Below are 19,795 nucleotides of genomic sequence, written 5' to 3'. Positions count from 1 at the left end.
TTGAACCAAGCATGACGATGTGGTTTCAAATATCAAAATCCCCTACATAGCATGATTGATCCGTTGTGGTGTTCTTACCCCTTTGTGCTAAACACAAACACGTAACGCTTCTAAAGTCCACCCACTCAAGACACTTAGACTACCTACATAGGTAGCTCGATTCCTACTTTCGTCTTCTCTGGTGATCGCCCAAGACGGTTTTCAATATTACCTGCAGCTTTTCTCCTATATATGCGGTTATAGCTAAAGACCAATCAGCCCCGTTTTTTGGTAAGTCTCAACTGCATACGGAATTTTATTGATTTTTCTGCATACACTGAAAGTGTGTAGAGAGCAGACTTGACTAGTTCAACTGACAACTAGACTTGTGTTAGACATAGTTTATCTCATCTCGTCGTTGTCTATTAAGACCATAGCGCACAAGACTGGAAGTTTATACAGCTTACAATTTTCGAATCATTTAAACGAAGTAAGTATCATTTCTTTGTCCTTCTGTATGATATCAAGAAACATCCATCATATTGGGCTTCTTCCTACCCATATACACCGACATATCAATTCCACTCATCATGATTCCACTTTGACGCACACCTACATGCATGTACCGAAAACTCAAGAATTATATACAACTTGAGTTGATAGGTTTATTCCTAGCAATTACTTTATCATGGCCTGTGGAAATTGTCACCAGCTGTACTTTATCTAAGTGGATTTCTCTCTTCACAATTTCTACCACCCAATTTTTGGATATCCCCCTTCTCGATGCCCAACAAAAGACTAAACAAGGTCTACCATACGCCGACATCACCTTACCTTAGTACCTAAGGTACATGTATTATTAGATATACCTTAGGTACATACTACCTGTTATGTACTTCGGATAGCACTTAATTCTCTTCGGTAGGGTCGGTAAAATCGGCCAGGTCCCACTAGAACTTGCCTAGGTACATGTATCCTGTTACCTGTTATCCTAGTAGCACCACTACTTGATAACATAACACTACAATACCGCTATTATCTCTTACATACATGCGTCTTCGTACTTCCCCCTACGCAGCTGCATCTTCCTGCACACTTCCCCTTCCACAACGCCTAACCATTTAATTTGCTGACTCGAAATACTAAGGTTGTTGGCAGTCTTCGAACCACTACGTACCCTAAGGACCCTTTCTCGGTGCATTGCACAACAGTGCAGACAGGGTTGTACAACTGACACCGTCGCTACCTCTCCTGAAAAATACGAGAGTTTCTCCGTTCGACCTTAATTCAATTCCCAACTTCGATCTTTTCGGGGTCCGTGTGAGGGGCAGAAACATACGCGCAATACATAGACACCGCGGATTAGTTCGAAATAAAACCAATAACCGGGCGTTTGCCGGTGGACATGCAAATTGCTTGCCCATTTGCGATCCGCGCCGGCTCGAAATAGTCTTCTTAACCGGTTTTGCATAACGTGCAAGTTCCCGCTTCTCGAATCTTAAACATCACCGAGTACCCGCGGGTTTATACATCATGACCGACGCATTTGCCCCGCGCTCTATGAAGCGCAAGAATGTCAAAGGCTTAGCATTAACCCCCGCCGCCCCGAAGCAACCTGCGGCCTCGGACAATGACAATCAGGCCGGCTGGGGCTTTGGCGGATCGAGGGCCGAGGAGGTAGGCCAAGAAGCACAGCTCGAGATTGGAATTGAGTTTAACCTAGACCTTCGGCAAGAGGATATCGAAATCGTGAAAGAGCTTGGTTCGGGAAATGGAGGTACCGTCAGTAAAGTAAAGCATTTACCTACCGGAACTACCATGGCTCGAAAGGTAAACATCTTCATTATTACGTTTCGGAATGCGGATACTAATCATGGCCGGCGTTAGGTAATACATGTCGAAGCCAAAAAAGAGCTCAGGAAGCGAATCGTCCGCGAGCTACAGATCATGCACGGTTGCCACTCCGATTATATCGTGACTTTCTACGGCGCTTTCCTAAACGAACATAACGATGTCATTATGTGTATGGAATACATGGACGTTGGGTAAGTGGGATTAAGAAAAAAGGAGTTTGAAAGTGTTGCGTGGACCTAACTAGGCGACTACAGATCTCTCGACAGAGTCTCGCGCCATTTTGGGCCGATTCGTGTAGACGTGCTTGGTAAAATCGCAGAGGCGACTCTGGGTGGCTTAACCTATCTATACTCGAAACTACACATCATGCACCGAGACATTAAGCCCTCTAACATCCTCGTGAATTCTCGGGGTCACATCAAGCTCTGCGATTTTGGAGTATCAGGAGAACTAGTCAACTCTATCGCCGATACATTCGTGGGCACTTCGACTTACATGGCTCCAGAGCGGATCCAGGGCGAGAAGTACACAGTCAAGTCGGACGTATGGAGTTTTGGTCTCAGTATAATGGAGCTGGCTATTGGCAAATTCCCATTTGCGAGCGAACAACTGTCGGATGACGACGGGGCGCCGGCCGGTATCTTGGATCTCCTCCAACAAATTGTTCACGAGCCCGCTCCGAAACTTCCTAAAAGCGACGCGTTCCCGTCAATATTAGAAGATATGGTTCAAAAATGCTTGTCGAAAATACCAGATGAGCGGCCGACACCTCAGGAGTTATGGGTGAGCAATACTCCAAACAACGCATATCGAATGCCTATACTAATCTTATACAGGACCGAGATCCATTTGTCCAAGCAGCTAAACGAACACCTGTGGATTTGAGAGCATGGGCTGTCGGACTTATGGAGAAAGACAACCGTAAATCGCATTTGGTGCCTCAACTTTCGCCAGCTACTCGGGATCTCTTACGATCAAGCGAGTCCCCTACCTTCCAAAATGACGGCAATGCCGCTTATACCCCAACTTCCGGCGAGATCCCCATCGTGGGCGCCATTGCTTCGCCGAGAGATCACAGCCACTCGCAGAACCGATCCCCTACAAGAAACGGGGTGGGAAGCCTTGGGCGCTCTTCCGGTTCCGCTGTGCATCCGGGATTGGGACAACGAGCTGCAACGTCTGGATCAATACCCAAGATTACAACTGCAGACCTCTCGCAGCCGGCCAGTGCCAGTATGGGAACATCATTCACACTACCAGTTAGACCTGCACCGCCCGGTGGACCGTTGCCACCCCCTCCCCCAAGGAAAGAGACTCCAGATGAACTGCGGAAAGATAATAGACGACAAGCAACATTCATCCCTCCGTCGAACGGCAGCTATGGAAGCGCGGGGTATTCATCGCGATAAAGCCAGTGGTATCACATCTACCATCATAACCGTTTTGTCACACTATATAGGCCATCCATGGTTCGGCTTCAGAGCGCGGAGGAACATGACCGCCAAGCGTCTGTATTTGCCCAGCGTAACAGTGTGTTGACATCGATCATCCCTCACACATATCAAACATTATATTTCGGACATGCCTCACAGCATGCCCCTTAGCGAAAGAGACTATATCAGACATTTTAGGAAGCGGTATACGAAAGCGAAAAGAGACGATGTCGAAGGGGAAAGCTATAAAACGTCAACTACTCGGTGTAGTTGACGATTCTGTTAAGCGAAGTGTGTGGCCACTAGTACAAATGCGACAAGATATCATGACAGTTTTGACTTTTGAATCATACGTGATTGATAACATTCAGCCAACATATTTGATACCGAGTTATGAATCATATTTATGTTTATTTTTTATTTTCAGAATTATGTCACACGATGATAAGTAGCAAGTTAAGTTGACAACTGAAGGGAAGTTGGTCGACTAATAAGTCGAGTTTATAAACCTATGATGTTCTATACATATCCTATAACTACCAGAACATTGTGGTAAGACCATCTTGCGACATTCGAGGCTATCTATACCATCCTTGATAAACCCTAAGCTAGGGGTCCTGATGTATTTCCCGGCCCACGAAGCCGTAGTCCAGTACTTGAACCAAATCGTCCAGCCGCTCAATCACTAGGTCAGTGTGTTCGTGGTCAGCCAGATGGCTATTCGCATCATTAACAAGCAGCACCGTAGCAGCACCGGCGCGTCGCCCAGCCGTCATATCGTCGATCGAGTCGCCCACCATAATCAAGCCCGACGCATCGCCCACCTCACTCAACTCCGCGCCGTCACGCCCCACCGCACCCTCCTTCTCCCGCGCACTACTACCAGCACTCTCTTCCTCCAGCACCGCTCTCACATTACCCTCATCCCTCGGCCCCTCCACAGCCCTCACGAGTCCCCAGCTCCGCGCTATATACAGCAAGCCCGCGGGATCCGGCTTCGGCGGGCGGAAGTCGCGCGTGACGACCGGGTGGAAGACATGGCCGGCCAGGAATTTGCTGAGTAGGTGCGAGACGGGCGTCTCGAAGTTGCGCGTGCAGATCCCCTTGCGGATGTTCCTCGAGTCGAGGTACGCCATTAGGTCGGCTAGTCCGGGCTGCGCGACCTGTGCGGTCATGGACTGCCGCTCGATGGCGCGGATGACCTCCATGGCGGATTCTTGCTGGGTGGCCGTGGGGAGCGAGTATATGTGCTCTAGGATGTCGATGTGCTTGGGGATTTGCAGCGCGGCGCGCATTTCGGAGAACATGTGATTTTGGGGGAGGCTGGAGGGTTGTTAGTAGGTTGACGTTGGGATCTTGTTTATAGGGTGGGTGTATAGGTGGATGTATGTGTTGTGAGGTATTCTTCCTACTGGCCTAATCCAAGGTTATAGGTGTATATATCGACTTATGAGTTTGGGAATGTTCGCTTAAGACTCAATAGCCATGAAGATATCATAATACTAAACTTTCTCATGTGAAAATGTAAGGATCCTGAGTCCGAATGTTCTTCTCACTGCCAGCCAGCTTCATAGACATGGTTGAAATGTACTTTCTCCCGACTCTCATTTTACAAATGTGTATGGTACGTGCTAAGCTTATCCTTATTGATCACTCACCAGAGAGTCCCGTCGACATCGAATATCACCCCGTGCAACTTGGGTAAGTCATGATGCTGGCCAGTTGCAAGCTCCGTAAGAGGAGCAAACCGTCTCGAACGTGGCAGATATTGGGTCATCGTGCTGAAGCATAACCTCTTATACATAGAAAATTACCTAATGTTTTAAATTGTTCCAAATTGGTATAAAATCTAACAGGGAGTTGTTGAGGGTTATTTTATATGTAAATGTCATGGTAGTAAAGTAATTGCTACCTTAGGTAGTTTTATGTTTATTTCGGTTACGGCGTTTCCTTCTGACGTATAAACGGTACCTGGCAGGATGTACCGTACCGTTTTAGCTATAGTGTGGCTCGTGCAACACGGCCTGTTAGCGCCATCGCAAACGCAAACAAGCTCGAGTCCGGGGCGGTTAGCCGTCTTCTGGACACCTAAACCCGTTAAGCCGTACCTCCGTTAAACATCCAACCGTCAACAGTCGCTCAACCTGTAATTCTTACTGCATCTAGGTACATAATATTATAGCAGTTTGATTTATAGAACGCGCATCACCAAATATTGAACAACCTAGAATTACCTGGGACAGGCCTACTTAAGTTAGGACAAAATGGCTGACGAGGAGAAGGCTAAGGCCGAGAAGCTTGCTGCGGCAAAGAAGAAGGTATGAGTTGATACTATACACGAGAGCCTCATTTAGTAGCCAATTAGATGCTAAAACCAAAGTTCCACAGCTCGAGCAGAGGAAGAAGCAGATGGCCAAGAAAGGAGGGGCTTCAAAGCAACAAGACAAGGAGAAGGAAAAAGAAGAACCTACTACCGCCGAATCGAAGTCCGAAACAACTCCCGTAGGCGAACCGGCTATTGAAGATGCACCTGCAGAGCCACTAGGCTCTCCTACCACACCCAGTGCAGCCTCGTTATCTCACCAGTCCAAACTCCGTTCTTCGTCCTTCCGCCAAGGCACAGTATCACCTACCGGGTTCCCACTGAGCCCCGAAGGCGAGACAGCGCCTGATATATACCGGAAGCAAGTGGCGCGCATAGACGACCTAGAAAAGGAGAATAAGAGGCTCGCAAAAGAGGCCGGCGACGCGGAAAAGCGATGGCAAAAAGCCGAAGAAGAGCTCGCTGATCTGCGGGAAGCCGATCGCGATGGTTCGGATAGCCAAGTCGAGAAGCTAGTACGGAAATATTCTTATATTCATATCGTTTATCTCGCAAGCTAACTTGTCATACTTGTAGAAATCAGAGATCGCCGCCCTCCAACGTCAGAACTCGCAGCTCCAATCTGCTGCTTCGAAGCGCCATGGCTCGTCGCCTTCTATCTCCATGTCCTCTCCCCCAGGGGAATTACAAGCCCAGCTAGCCTCGAAGTCCTCCACCATAGAAACCATGGAGCTAGAGATCTCCCGCCTACGCGCCCAAGCTGAGCGACAAGCTTCCGCGGGTGGTACCGACCGCGAACAGATCACAGCTCTGGAAGAGAAGCTGGCGCGGTCCGAGCAGGCTGCTATGAAGGCGCAGCGTGAGCTTGCCGACCTTAAGCGGAATCTAGAACGCACAACCGAGCGCGTCGTAAAGGAAGGCAGCGAGCGCACAAGCGCAGAGACAAAGCTGCGTAGTCTCGAGCATGAAGTCGAAGACTTGAAGGGAGAAAAGGCAGAACTTGAGAAGAAGGTAGATGCGCTAGAAAAGAAGGTCACTGCCCTCGGCACCCTGCACAAAGAGAATGACAGCCGGTCGCAGGCCTTACGCAAAGACAAAGAACGCGCGGAGAAGGAGGCGCAAGACGCCAAGGCCAAGATCGAGAAGCTAGAGTCCGAGAATGCGCGTCTACGCAAGAAGGACGCTGCGGAAGGTGGCGGCGACGATGACGGAGTCGATGAGCTGGAAGATGAGGAGCGCCAGCGCATGGAGAAGAAGATCCGCGACCTCGAGAGCGAGGTCTACGACCTGCGCCGCGGAATCTGGCACCAGCGACGCAAGGAAATGGAGCACGGCCCCGACGACCCCGCCCTATTAAGTCCCGGTGGTGGGGGCTTCACGAACATCGACCTGGGCGGGACCGGCGCGGCGCGCAAGCCCGGGAGCAGGGGCATTGGCGATTTCTTCGCGAGCGGTATCAATGCTTTGACGGGTGGTACTCCGGCCGATGAAAAAGCCGATAACGAAGGGTTCCTGGATGACGACGCCGATATGGAGTTCGACGAGGAGGCGTTCCTGAAGGCGCAGCAGGAGGATGCGAAGAGGAGGCTTGAGCGAGTCCGGGAACTCAAGCGTGGGTTGAAGAATTGGGAGGGGTGGAGGCTGGATCTTGTGGATGCTAGGAGAGGCGGTGGGGGGTATGGTGCTGGGGAGGTTTTTGAGGTTTGAGGTTGAGGTGTTTGGGTTAGGGATTAGGACCTCATGTATGGAGAGGGACTACGTATGAGGGGGTGGAGGGAACGCAATATAGATGCGAGATACGTGTGTATGACTAAAGACGAGGTTCACGACCTCGTAGCTATAAGCAATGAAGAGTATGCTTGATCATTAGGCTTGAGACCCGTAGAGCAGTTGATTATGAGATGCTTAACCAGCGTAACGTGGAAAGAATTAAGCCCCTATTCTGGACGCTTTTAAGTGTTGATCCACAATATCTTCTTAACAGAGATCAACACTGCAAATTATTATGATATATTCTATACAATGGTATCATATCCTCTTATACATAATGCCCACTCCGTATACTTCCTTTTCTCTTTCCAAGACAGATTACAGGCATACGCACTCTAAATGGCATTACAACATTAGGTTAGGTAATTAATTACTGGTCGAACTCTCCAGCGTAAAGAAGATCCCGGGGGTTCATCTGTTCCCAGACGGACCGCAGATTGAGCTCTTCCTCGCGGCGAGTCACCGCTGTTCCGTTTCCTGCCAGTTCCTTGTCGGCCTCCTCGCGGGCAAGTTGCACTGCACGTTTTAGTTAGTTAGGTACATACAGCAGGACAGGTACGGCGCAAGTTTTTCGAGAAATATAATAGAATAGAATTTAACGGAAATAATATCTAGCGGGAACAAACAAACAAACTCACCGTGCAGGTAGACAGCAGTCCGCTTGCCGGTGAAAAGCGCGTGCGGCACGTTGGTCACGTTGTCCGAGTTGGCGTCGCCGATGGCGTATACGCCGGGGACGTTGGTCGCCAGGCCCTTGGCGTTGTCGGCGGATAGGCGGCCGCCGTACAGCGCGACGCCGAGCTTCTCGCCGATGTCGGAGCGCTGCTCGTCGGGGAAGCTGGTGAAGAAGGCGGCTCGCTCGACGGACTCGCCCTCGGTGAAGTCGACGCTGAATAAGTCGTACTCAGGGGCCGTCGGCAGACTGGGGTCCGCGGGCGGGTCGCCGCCGTCGCGCAGGCGGTTGATGCGTGCGATGGTGCGGTTCTCGACTGTTACGTTGTGGATCTGGAGGTACTTCTCCCAGTTCGGGAAGCTCTTCTCGGCGGCGGCGCGCGCGTCGGGGGTGTCGGTGCCGTTTACGAAGGCGATGATGTCTGAGTTTAGCGTCGAGATCTCGCGTACTAGACCTGCGGCGTCTTCAAGCGGGCCCAGGAGGCCGAGGGACTGGTCTGCGTGCTCGTGTCCGTCGCACCATGGGCACCAGAAGATACCCTTGCCCCAGTTCTCCAGCAGGCCCGGGGTATCGGGTATAAGGTCGTGAAGCCCGGTCGCGAGGATGATTTTCTTGGCGCTCACGGTGCCGTCGGTACCGTTGAGGAAAGTCGTTGCGACGTTGAACTCTGTGTTGTTGTTCAGCGGCTCGATGCTGGTGACTGTCCCGTTGACAGCCGATACGGTTTCATAATGAGCGATCTGCTGGCGAGCGGCCCAGCGGTAGTACGCCGGTGTGACTCCTATTCCGATATCAGTCCTACGAGAAACTAACGAGGTATCACTGGTCACGCGACCGTAACTCACCGTCGAAGCCGATGACGTCGTGCATGTGTCTCGTCGGCCCGTTGCGATACTCTCCCGAGTCGATCAACAGGACATTCCTGCGTACGCGAGCGAGACCGCTCAAAGCGCTTAGGCCTGACGGGCCACCCCCGATTATAATAGCATCGTAAGTCGGGCCGTCGCGAGGCTTAAGAGACGTAGCTCCAGCAAGTGAGAGCAGCGGCAGAGCGCTTAAAGCGAGTATGTTCTTCATGGTTGCTTGATATCGCTAATAGTTGACTTGACGCCTTAAACTCCTTGAAACCTGGCCTACCGAACCGTAAGAAACTTATAGGAATAAGCTCTTCTCTCTACCAAAACGAAGAGGAGGACGTGGGAATGCCCAGTTTTATAGGTAGCTAATAGAACCTTTCGTATATGTATAGGCGGGTAGACAAAAAAAACAAGTTGAACGTGCCCCCTGGCAGATGATCCCTACCGTATATTCCTATAAATGGTAAGACAGGCAAGTTTAGGTCACTTGGCAGATCACGACATTTCGCGTTTGCCGTAACGACGCCAGTCCGTGGTTAAAGCCTATGTACATACGCTTCAGCCCGCATCGAAAGTTGCATCAATCGCCCCAAATTAACTCCAGCTATTTACCTTGCTACGCTGCTACGCTACGCCGATCCAAGCATCATAAGGTTACGTTAGTATCCCATCCCACTTTGAATACTACATACTACATATGTACAACGTGAGGCACGCTCCGGACAGGGAAGAGACCATTTGACGTGTGGAAAACCTCATCAACACGAGAACGGGAAATCTTGTCGATACGTACGTATTTTGAGATGCGACAGACCGACGGCTTGTTGCATTGTACCTTGCGCCATGCCAAGCCAAAATTACATCTTTAGGTACATAGTACTATTGCGCTGAGATGACGAGTTCCAATATCTTTGAGTGAGAATCGTCACGACTATTGGTGATAGACTATTGGTGATAAACTATTAGTGATAAACTATTGGTGATAAACTATTGGTGATAAACTATTGGTGATGTTTTGTTTTAATAAAGGTTTCCCCAAGATCAGGTACGATACAATAATTGCCAAGAAAGATTTAGCCCAATTTAAGGTTGAGAGGCGCAATATGCAGGTGCGCTATACGGACCTAGCCGCCTTGGCGCTAAGCGAGGCGCATTCTTCAAACGAGGTACCTATAAATTTACCTCTCAATCCGCCAATAAAAAGGAACGTGCGCAACTGAACCATCTCAACATTTCAGCTGTCACCGTGTCACTGCATCACTTTACCCGTCCAAGACCTTTTTGAATGCCGGTGACCGGAACACACGGAACTATCGATCAACTGACGGCTATCACCAACGGTATTACCGAGTCCTACTTCTTTCTGCACACGAACACCAATTTCAGATATTCGGTGGACGGGAAAGTGCATATGAATTTTCACAGCTGAAACCCCGGAAAATCGCATCGCGCTACGCCGCAGGTCTAAATATAATACGTACTAGAACGATTCTCTGCAAGGGTTCCTGGGCTCTTCTCGGTCAGCAGGTGATTCCTTTTTATCTCCAAACGTGCCCGAGAAGGCAGGTAGAAGCCTCGCGAATAATAGGATCGGATTGCACAATAGTTTCATTTCCTAATTCAAAGTTAGATGTCTGTCTTTTCAGCCTCTTTTTTTTTTTTCAAATCTTTTTTTCATCTCCTTTGCTTAGGTTATGATCTGATAATCATAGACGATTGCTAGTGGAGAAGATCTTAGATGACAACTCGTACATTATATGCAATCCACATTATATGCAATCCACATTTACTCTTAAACATATAGCCTACTACAAGGCTTTCGGGGGTATTTTAGTAGTTCATACTACTCGGCCAAACCTACTTCCATCACAGCCATTGCACTCCCAGAAGGCTGCTTCCAGCTCACTAACTGTAGCTTTGGTTCCGCGCTTTCAAACAACTCCTCCCAGTCTGTTAGATTTCTCTCCTGACTGTTGAAAGCTTGCGCCATGGAAAGATCTCGCACGCGCAGCATAGCCTCTTGAGTCCTCCCAATCGTGCCGGGAGGAGGTAAGATAATATCCATAATGACGATCCGTGCGCTGGACTTCTTTCCGTCTCGCAAAGCCGTCGCTAGTTGACAGAGGATCTCGCGAGCGCGGGCTGCAGGCCAGTCGTGTAGAATCTTTCGTAGGAGGTACACGTCGGGTGAAGACGAGCCGGGCTGATGCGGAGGCTGAGGGTCGAAGAAACTATGTGCTGTAAACTGGATGCGCGAAGTAATCGTATCAGGGAGTTCTGATAGTGTTGAAGATAGTGCTTCGACGGCCTCGGGGAGGTCCTGGACTGTGAATTTGAATCCGGGATAGGACTTTGCGAGAGCTACGGATACGAATCCGTTTGATCCGCCCACCTATGAGCATAATTATCATTAAAGATGCCCGATTTCGTATCATAAGGGGACTTACATCAATGATGTGTGCGTTAGCATCTAATTTAGCCCAGTCAAACCCATCAAGAACATGCTCCAACCGCATCCCTTCACTCAACCCCTGGCTTTGCATATACCTGCTAAACAAGTCAACCATACCCGGGACGTCCTTGAGATACTCGAAGAACGGTTTTGTCGTGCCTCCAAATACATTCCACGCCGTCTCGTCCAAAGCTTTCGAGTCACCCCACTTCTCCGTTGCCTCCGTCATGGCTTGGGTCGCGGGTTCTCCGTATTTGGTTATGAAAATAGCCCAGTCTCGGAGAAGCGCATCTGTCGCGAAGCGTAAAGAGAGCGGGCTATGCGCTATGTGGACGGGATCCGGCTCGGTGAATAAACCCGCTGTCATGGTCATCCGTGCTACAGATTGCAGACGGGAGAGAGGCACGGAGGCGAGGGAGGCGAGGGATGTGTATGAAATTGGCTTGTGGTCCGTTGGAACATGAGTAAAGATCTCGAAGTGGAGCAACCAACGGAGACAGGAGAAGGCATTGTACTGTATTGAGCGAGCATGGTTAGCAAATACATCAACCAAACTTTATATCATCAAGTCTGGTGTATAAGAAGCATCTTTAGTCCGTACCTGAATTTGATACTGCTCAAGGAGATCCGCGGGCCCTCTAGCTCGCACCTGGATTTCCTGCGTAATTTCAAGTAGCTCCCGGCGGGCTTTCTTGAGCTCTGGGGATTGACCTTCTAACTGGAACAGAACTTGACCAGTTGATTTAGGGGTAAGGGTTTCGACTTTCTCAACTTTGCTGAGAAGTTGCTGTGTGAGTTCGGACAAAGAACTTGAGGAATACATGTTGGGCGAGAAATATGTTTAAGGACCACCTGTTATGCAGAAGAGATGAAGTGAGTAGGGCTGCTTTGCACTGAAAAAAGGAGAATAGAATTTGACTTTACTTCAATCTCGATATTTATAATGGATATCGTAACTTGTGTGACAATATTTTCGGGTAATTTTGTTTCGATCTTCTCACCAAAGCTCAGTCATCGAATCCTCCCGGAAATCCTAACCCAACACATATTACTTATTCGTAACGATGATGTAACTCGGGGTTCTTGAATTTGTATTTGTACACCGGGTAATATTTTACATAGGATTGATATGTGGTTACTCATGAAAACTGGCTGAATACGCAGCTCGGGGGGGCTGAAGAGAGGGTTTTAGATTTAAGATTGATGTACAGGGGTTCTCATTTTTATAGTCGTCATAGGCTATCAGAAGTAAACAAGAATATGTCGTCTAATAATTTTAATAGGTACAATAGGCAAGTTAGAATGCTTTAGGTAACTCTGTAATTTCAACACTCACATGTTTAATCCAGATCTTTAGATCATTGAGATTTCTACGTAGGGTCAGGTCAATAGCTTTTATCTATATTACCTAATGGTTTAGTCTTGTACTTCAAAGAGTTGTGTTCCCACATCGTGCTCAGATCCTTAAAAAGATGGTAAGTCCACGCTAGTTAAATGAATCTAGTCAAGATCTTCTAGCATGTCATTATTTTAATGTCAACCATAACATCATTCTTCTTACTTCCTTTTTGGTGAAGTTCTGAGATAATATCATGAAACATTTTTAAAATGTGCAAACAACAGCATAATACTTTCCTACACTTGGCTCCTAACTAGACAGAGCATCTTATTAGAGGGTCAACTCAAGTTAATTTATCCAAGCTAGTCTATGTGTTATAGGCATGATACGTCAACAGTTGCCTTTAAGTGTTGAAGATAATTTACTTGCGGACTCAAAATTAAGTATGTAAGTTGGTTCAATAAGCTGACGTTGGAGTTAACACATGTTGCCAAGGCTTGAATATTTAAGGCTTAACTAGTTGGATACCTAAAGTTCTAGACCAATGAGCTGAGCCGCATGAATAGCAACGACATGGTTTTGGTGAGGATAAATTCATACGCAAGAGGCGTTACCCGAAGAACGGGCCAACAAATATTCTTTCACTAGATGTTGTAATATATCCCATCATATGCCCCTTTTGTCTATAACCTATTGTGACTGAAACGGATTGGTGAAGACATCGATAAATCATAGCCAAATTAGCAACTCTTACTGGTTTGACCTAGAATTTGGATTTCATCTAGTAGGTAGCCTATAGAAAATGATTTAAGAGGAATCAAAGAAGTCGTTAGGTCAGATATTTGCGCAAATCCACGTGTAGGATTCCCTGAACGGCGTAGTCACCACCGGCGATGTCATCCTTCGCAAGATTAGTACTTACATGGTAAAGTGATTACCGTCACCCTGGAATAGACATGGAAGTAATAGAAACTTGATTTAAATCCTATTGTTTCGTGTTGTTTACGGTCTGCTATTATGATGACCCGAGGTTTGTTTTAGCGGACAATATTGGCGGAAGGTTTTTGGTAGTACATTCCTATGTAGGCTAAAACTATTTAAATCTTACGAAAAGTTAAGTTTTCCAACCGGTTTATTTTCCTAGACGGCTTTCCTCCGCGTGGAACGGGACTGGGACTAGGTCTGTTGTATAATAGTAAAAAGGCTAAAGATGAGAGGCTACGGGTACTGCATAGATCTGAAAATGAGAGTTAGCAGTAAGAAGAATGATTATCGAAAGATTATAGGCCTTAAAACACTAGAAGGAGACCTGCGACAACCTCTGCATAGTCAAACCCCCTATCTCACAGGTCTGTACTTGAGGCTCTCATATAGACGTTACTAGTAGTATCAGCCTTTAGAGAATGATAAAATACACATTTCAGTACTCGGGGATGATGCACGAGAATAGGTACCTGTATTTATTCCTGACTCTGGTTCCTGGATATCTTTTCCTCCACCAACACCTTCCATAATATCCGCGCCGATCATCTGACGGAACCGTCGGGATCCGAAAAGTTAGAGGCACTGGTTGGTTGGATACGGAAACTGTCAACCATGTCTCACTTCCTAGTGCTGATAGGATAAAGATTGTGCCACGGCTCTGTGGTATCACCACAGTGGCAGCCGGAGAGGCGTACAATTTCGTATCATGGGACCCGCTTGTCTAGCAGTCTTCTAGAATGAGATAATCGATTGTAGGCTGGTTAAAGAGACGATCGCTGATGGCCAAGTCTTACCTGCCAAGATTTCTAAGCATGATGAGTATCACGAGGTAGTACAAAAAGCATGGAACTAAGTTCGTTATTTCGCAAAGAGCTCTAGCTCGGCTGATCGAGTTTATGAAATAGAGAAATTTAAAAACTTTCGCCTAAAAGCATATTGGGATTTGACTAAAGTGTAAATCTGCCTATTAATACTCATTATACCCCTGGTATCGTAGTGATTGGTTTAACCTACTTATTGTATCTTGAAAAGTTGCGTAGTTGAGTTCCATAGAAGTGTAATATATCTGTTACAGGTCTTAGTCTAGGCAAGACTTCAAAGGCGGCAACGTTATAGAATTGCGATTGAAGTATTACACCTACAAGACGGATTCTACAATATTTTCATCAGAGAAGCTGATTAGCTACCTATACATCCTAGTATACGGTTCTTTCGTCTCCTATTGTGCGGACGTGGGAGGTTTACGGGGTTATAGCACCGAGCTACTCCACCACATCTGTCTCCTTTTAAATACCACAATATGACTATCCCAAGTTATGTAGAGACTTGCATGCTATCTTGGATCATTCTGAAAGAGGGCATAGCATTATCTATGAGTGTAATGACATCTATGCCTCCTGGCTGGACGCCTTAGCGCCATAGATGCGCCCGCTGTAACTATCCAGGTAGTCTATAGCCACTAATAGACGTAAACGTGATCATAATAGTGATAAGGAGGGTGGGGTGAAGTCATATGGATGGATTTTACCTCGTACAACATGGGATGAAAATAAGCCGCTTCCTTAAAGGAACTAGGCATGCATGCCTCGTGTATTACAAGCTGCACTATCGTTTGCTATATTCGGTGGTTACCTTTGTTTATGCTGTGCTAGGTGTAAGTGTATCTCGATATGGGTAAGTGAATATAGTATATAGTGTGTATCGTAGTTAGGTACCTATTATATAAAATTTATACATTGGACGTTCTTAAATCTATCCCAGAAGTAAGGAAGGGATACTCACGAACCCCCAGATCCTCTGAGTCTTTCCAATTCCAAGTGCCCCTAGAGTCTCTCGCCACCAGTATAGACATGTTCCGCTGGCCTCCAACGCTTGATGCATCCCCTATTTTCTCCGCCAAGAAACTCGCAAACACGGGTCAGATTCATCGTGCCTTTGCCGCTGAGCTTGTCTCGCATCTAAGACAGCATGGTTTCGCCCGTCTGCGTAACTACGGCGTCGCTCCACGGGCTATCAGGGTATTGTTCAATTATGTACGCCCATCATAGTTCTTAGAATACCTACTACCTTTTACTACAAGTTATAGGTTATAGGCAATGTCTAACTCCTCTTGATCCCTCTACACAGCACCGTCTTTTCTTCAACCTCTCTCTTCCTGCTAAACTTAGTGTTCGCCATCCCGACGGCGAGGCCCCGGCAAGGGGATACTCGCCATGGGCTTACGAAAAGACTGCTATAGTGCGGCCCGATCTTCATGACGCCCCGAACCTAAATACATTTTCCTCCTATAATTCACACCAGATCGAAGTCTCCACCAGCTCTTCCAAGGCGCAGCTTCTGGACGCCCGTGAGAAATTCGCTATTGGCCCTCCTGGAGACTATTCCTTCCCCACACCCCGGCTTGCCGAGGCCTTGCTACCAGGCTTCAATAGCACAACCCGGGGCGCATATCTGAAGATAATTAAAGCATGCAACATGTTACTCGCCGCGATCGAGCTGGGCCTTAACGTCCCTCCAGGGACCCTTAACCCGCCCGCCACCGATGGCCTTGGGACTGAGCTGAACCTGAATTTCTATCCGGAGGTTGCGCGGGACATGGTTGATGGTGGCGTTGGGGATGATGTGGCCATGTGCCGCATCTGGCCGCACTCAGACCTCGGGGTTATAAGCGCACTCTTCCAGGATGGCGTTGGTGCGTCCGGGCTTGAGCTCGAGGTGCGCGGATTAGGTGAGGACCGCCGCAAATTCGCTCCCGTGTTCGTGGAGCAGGAAGGTGATGTCGTGCTACTGGTGTCGGACACGCTGGAGCGCTGGACAAATGGGAATTTGCGTGCTGCTTTGCACCGTGTCGGTTTACCACCTGAGACTGGGATGTCGCGCGTGCCGGAACGAAGGTCAGCCGTCATGTTCTTCCGCCCACCGCCGACTGCGGATATAGGTCCCAAGTCGCAATTTGTATCGGCTGATAATCCGGCTCGATATGATTATATTACTGCTGGAGACTATTTGAAAGTCAATAACAAGAAGCTTTATTAGGTTGAGTACTTGAAGGAATACGGAGTACTTACGCATAGTAAAGGCCCGTGCACGATATAACCCCTTTAACAACGACTTCAAAGACCTTGTCACCGCGAGACTTACAATTATGAGAAGGTTATATACGTTTAGTTATTATAAAAGAATTTTAAAAGCAAGCCACGAATATAGTTTAAATAAAAGTGTTGGAATATATAAAGATATAATAGATATGCTTATCCAGTTTTTCTAATAGATAACATAACAATATAACTAGGTAGTTAATACATACCTCATAACCTGCGTTTAATTTCAACACTATATGCCGTCAATTTTGCCGATATTACTTACATGAGGAAAATTTAAAGAAGCTCACGTTCGTAAAATCCCGGATCTCTTAAACTCATCATCATCATCATAGACGAATGATTAAGACGTAATGGAGCAGGTATTGTTTCTAAAAGTTCTAAGGTTTTCAAAAAGTTCTGGGTCGCAAGCGCTACAAACGCGGAATTATCGGTCAGACGATTCCATGAACGGTGCATTCCGTCAAGAAGATATCCAAGAGGCGTACTATAAGATGATTAGTCCTCAGATCGAAATTGATTGGAGTTAAAAAAAAAAGCTCTTACCCAAATATTGAATAATCATCTATAGGCACGCCTATCTCTTTTAACGCGACCACAAACTGCATGAAGACAACTACTGCTTCGTCGGATCCCATATAGCCAGAATACAAAAATATGTCTTCAACCACTCTCTAGGAGATAGCTTTTCGTTAGTCAATCTCGTCGAATGGTATTCTAGGAAGGTTTGTAGGGTGAATTGACGAACATGTAGCAAGCTCTGACCGTATTTATCAACATCTGTTGGCCACCCTTCACCATTTGTAAAAATCCTTTTAAGACTAATCAAGCTGTCCTTGAATAAGTCTTCCAACTCTCGTATACTTTTAATATGACACAAATTATTTCCGGCCCTTCTGATTACGTCGAACGCGGGAGAATCCGGCGGCACAGTCATTCGAACCGTTAGATTAGGGTAGACATGCCAGTCGCGAGCCCAATTCATGCGAGCGTACTCAACTTTACACGATATAGTGATCATGCGCCGGAAAGCTCGAAAGCTTTTGGTAAAGGTCCGCTCCTCGCGGTATCCCAAAGAATATATGCAGTGTGCCTGGTGCTGTTTTGTGAAATGGCGCTGCTGTGTCACTGGACAGGTGCAGAGAGAGTCAAAGATGTTCCGCACGGGCATCCTAAGATTCATCTTCTCCCTAACGCTGTTCCGGACCCAACGGCCATCATCGGTATTTGAGTTGTGTAATGCTGTTTGACCATTAACCCCAGCACCCGCAGCTAAAGCTCGGGTAAAGAACTCTCGCTGGTTGCTCTCTAGGGCCCCAAGTCGTTGATCCATATATTGTTTCAGTGATACTGACTGGGTTTCTTGGTTTGCGATGATTAGTGATGCCCGGTTGGATATGACATTTTGATTATCGCCCAAAGATGTCATTATATGCATCTCGGCTTCTCCAAGGCCACGCTGGAAGGAAGACTCCAGCTGGTCGACACCAGTATGTATCCCGGTTACTGCTTGTTTTACATCGGAGAGAGAAGATTGGACCTCTCTTTCCATCGACTCCACCGCGAGTGTTATCTTTGCAGATTCCGAAATAGCGATAATTCTTATTTCTCGCGTGGCATCCCTTCATAAAACCTGTCAGAGACGAATGTATTATAAATGAGTATAATACCCACAGATTGACCAACTGCAAGATTCCCAGTAGTCTAACGTGGAATTCTTGTAGTTGAGACCGCAGATCATCGAGTTTCGCCTTATCAAAGGGGTATTTCAATTTGTATATGAGCCTCCGATTGGATTTCTGGTCGGTATACTTGGCGTTGAGTTGCTTGAAATCATTCAGGCAAGCGTCGCAGGCCTGACGACATCCTTCTAAAGAGTTATGTACATCTCTACTAGGACTTTGCGATGCTGTAGTCCGGTCTTTGATTGAGCCGAGGAATGATTCTAGCTCTTTGGCGTGTCGCATTAATAGGACAAAGTCCACATCTTGAGATCGATACAATTTGCAATATTGGATGATTCCCCCAGCGGCCGTAATACCAAGTGAAATGAAGCCAGCAGCTCCAGCAGTAATAGATAAGGGGTCCATTACAGTAATCATGGCATGTGTAGTAATAGGAAGAGAGAAAATCAAATTTCCCTCGCCAGGCTCTGAAATTCATGTTATCTGCCATGGGGCTTCTGGGCCACCTTCGCCTTTATCACATGATACATGCCGTGCAACGCCAATTGAGCAAAAACCCTTGTGCCTACCCATATACTATCATTCAATACAGTATTTGAATCTGAGTACTTCTAGATACTTAATTCCAATAGAGTTTCTGTTCTGGTAGGCTAAGAGCTCCCTATTCTGGCTGATCAGTCAGTTATAAAGTATAAACCGTAATGATTAACTGAACATGAATATGGGAATAAAACCGGATAATAATCAAAAAGCACAACACATCTTAGAGAAAAGGGGACAGGAAACATCTCTTCACAAGAAAGAACCACAACTGTGATAGGAAACTTAAATATTCCTAAACTAGAGGATATACCTAGTAAACCTGTGTCTCAAGAGGGGTATCAGAGACAGCTCTAATCAACATAGGTCTAGCTAACTGCAAAGGCGCCCTCCATGGAAGAGGGTCCACCATAATATTACAAATAATTCTTCGTGCCTCATCTCATCTCATCTCTCAGCTATATCCACAATCGTGAACCCGAACACGTGCGACGATGCCTCCTAAACTGCAAGCCGTCTGCCAGAGCTCTTATCATATGTCAACCTCGTCCACGCAATCGAAAGTCTCTATCTAGAGACAAAGAAAACAAACCCTAATATCGTCGGAAAAGGGGGTGAACAAGAAGAGAAGCCTGCTTGCTCGTACAATTTATAAGAAAGGGGAATGTGCCGGCCTGAAAATGCTGTAAAGTATCAACCCTTAACGCCAAAGGCCCGTCCGTGCCAACCGTATATACCGGGACCGAGTCCATCTCGATTCATGTTCACATCCGCCAAGATAAAAACACACCCTGATTCGTCCAGG

General features: G+C 47.1%; 7 protein-coding genes across 7 annotated transcripts; 3 read left to right on the top strand and 4 right to left on the bottom strand.

Annotated features, from left to right (window-relative positions):
• Positions 1-1,287: 1,287 nt before the first annotated feature.
• On the top strand, positions 1,288-3,368 carry F4817DRAFT_278091 (kinase-like protein). Its single transcript, XM_049299520.1, has 4 exons — positions 1,288-1,809; positions 1,867-2,024; positions 2,088-2,616; positions 2,670-3,368. The coding sequence occupies exons 1-4, from the start codon at positions 1,513-1,515 to the stop codon at positions 3,240-3,242; spliced, it is 1,557 nt and encodes a 518-aa protein (XP_049161832.1). The 5' UTR covers positions 1,288-1,512; the 3' UTR covers positions 3,243-3,368.
• A 506-nt stretch (positions 3,369-3,874) lies between these two features.
• On the bottom strand, positions 3,875-5,043 carry F4817DRAFT_312965 (HAD-like protein; the record flags this gene model as incomplete). Its single annotated transcript, XM_049300188.1, has 2 exons — positions 3,875-4,589; positions 4,925-5,043. 2 exons carry the CDS (start codon positions 5,041-5,043, stop codon positions 3,875-3,877), a joined length of 834 nt encoding a protein of 277 aa, XP_049161831.1.
• Positions 5,044-5,444: 401 nt separating this feature from the next.
• Positions 5,445-7,687, top strand: F4817DRAFT_278041 (uncharacterized protein). The gene is made up of 3 exons (XM_049299519.1): positions 5,445-5,584; positions 5,655-6,104; positions 6,166-7,687. The coding sequence occupies exons 1-3, from the start codon at positions 5,531-5,533 to the stop codon at positions 7,294-7,296; spliced, it is 1,635 nt and encodes a 544-aa protein (XP_049161830.1). The 5' UTR covers positions 5,445-5,530; the 3' UTR covers positions 7,297-7,687.
• Positions 7,688-7,729: 42 nt separating this feature from the next.
• F4817DRAFT_356834 (FAD/NAD(P)-binding domain-containing protein) lies at positions 7,730-9,109 on the bottom strand (the record flags this gene model as incomplete). Its single annotated transcript, XM_049305844.1, has 3 exons — positions 7,730-7,875; positions 7,998-8,813; positions 8,878-9,109. 3 exons carry the CDS (start codon positions 9,107-9,109, stop codon positions 7,730-7,732), a joined length of 1,194 nt encoding a protein of 397 aa, XP_049161829.1.
• Positions 9,110-10,534: 1,425 nt separating this feature from the next.
• Positions 10,535-12,164, bottom strand: F4817DRAFT_368955 (S-adenosyl-L-methionine-dependent methyltransferase; the record flags this gene model as incomplete). The annotated part of the gene is made up of 3 exons (XM_049307296.1): positions 10,535-11,281; positions 11,337-11,855; positions 11,943-12,164. The coding sequence occupies 3 exons, from the start codon at positions 12,162-12,164 to the stop codon at positions 10,733-10,735; spliced, it is 1,290 nt and encodes a 429-aa protein (XP_049161828.1). The 3' UTR covers positions 10,535-10,732.
• A 3,350-nt stretch (positions 12,165-15,514) lies between these two features.
• On the top strand, positions 15,515-16,700 carry F4817DRAFT_356832 (Clavaminate synthase-like protein; the record flags this gene model as incomplete). The annotated part of the gene is made up of 2 exons (XM_049305843.1): positions 15,515-15,697; positions 15,792-16,700. The coding sequence occupies 2 exons, from the start codon at positions 15,515-15,517 to the stop codon at positions 16,698-16,700; spliced, it is 1,092 nt and encodes a 363-aa protein (XP_049161827.1).
• Positions 16,701-16,963: 263 nt separating this feature from the next.
• F4817DRAFT_328165 (uncharacterized protein) lies at positions 16,964-18,878 on the bottom strand. The gene is made up of 4 exons (XM_049302128.1): positions 18,440-18,878; positions 17,514-18,387; positions 17,312-17,439; positions 16,964-17,252 (listed from the first exon to the last, which is right to left on the bottom strand). The coding sequence occupies exons 1-4, from the start codon at positions 18,865-18,867 to the stop codon at positions 17,042-17,044; spliced, it is 1,641 nt and encodes a 546-aa protein (XP_049161826.1). The 5' UTR covers positions 18,868-18,878; the 3' UTR covers positions 16,964-17,041.
• Positions 18,879-19,795: the final 917 nt, after the last annotated feature.

The sequence above is a fragment of the Daldinia loculata genome, assembly GCF_022478755.1.
Source record: "Daldinia loculata strain CBS 113971 unplaced genomic scaffold F4817scaffold_8, whole genome shotgun sequence".
NCBI classification, from domain to species: Eukaryota; Fungi; Ascomycota; class Sordariomycetes; order Xylariales; family Hypoxylaceae; genus Daldinia; species Daldinia loculata.
This window is presented reverse-complemented; position numbering and strand designations above follow the sequence as displayed.

What these genes read in the sequence shown, in the direction of transcription:
- F4817DRAFT_328165 (XM_049302128.1), bottom strand. Translation starts at nt 18,867, where the DNA reads ATGATTACTGTAATGGACCCCTTATCTATTACTGCTGGAGCTGCTGGC. An exon ending in ATCTTGCAGTTGGTCAATCT is followed by an intron (nt 18,388 to 18,439) that starts GTGGGTATTATA and finishes GGTTTTATGAAG; the next exon opens with GGATGCCACGCGAGAAATAA. An exon ending in ACGGTCAGAGCTTGCTACAT is followed by an intron (nt 17,440 to 17,513) that starts GTTCGTCAATTC and finishes GCTATCTCCTAG; the next exon opens with AGAGTGGTTGAAGACATATT.
- F4817DRAFT_278041 (XM_049299519.1), top strand. Translation starts at nt 5,531, where the DNA reads ATGGCTGACGAGGAGAAGGCTAAGGCCGAGAAGCTTGCTGCGGCAAAG. An exon ending in TTGCTGCGGCAAAGAAGAAG is followed by an intron (nt 5,585 to 5,654) that starts GTATGAGTTGAT and finishes AAAGTTCCACAG; the next exon opens with CTCGAGCAGAGGAAGAAGCA. An exon ending in ATAGCCAAGTCGAGAAGCTA is followed by an intron (nt 6,105 to 6,165) that starts GTACGGAAATAT and finishes TCATACTTGTAG; the next exon opens with AAATCAGAGATCGCCGCCCT.
- F4817DRAFT_278091 (XM_049299520.1), top strand. Translation starts at nt 1,513, where the DNA reads ATGACCGACGCATTTGCCCCGCGCTCTATGAAGCGCAAGAATGTCAAA. An exon ending in GAACTACCATGGCTCGAAAG is followed by an intron (nt 1,810 to 1,866) that starts GTAAACATCTTC and finishes GGCCGGCGTTAG; the next exon opens with GTAATACATGTCGAAGCCAA. An exon ending in CGACACCTCAGGAGTTATGG is followed by an intron (nt 2,617 to 2,669) that starts GTGAGCAATACT and finishes AATCTTATACAG; the next exon opens with GACCGAGATCCATTTGTCCA.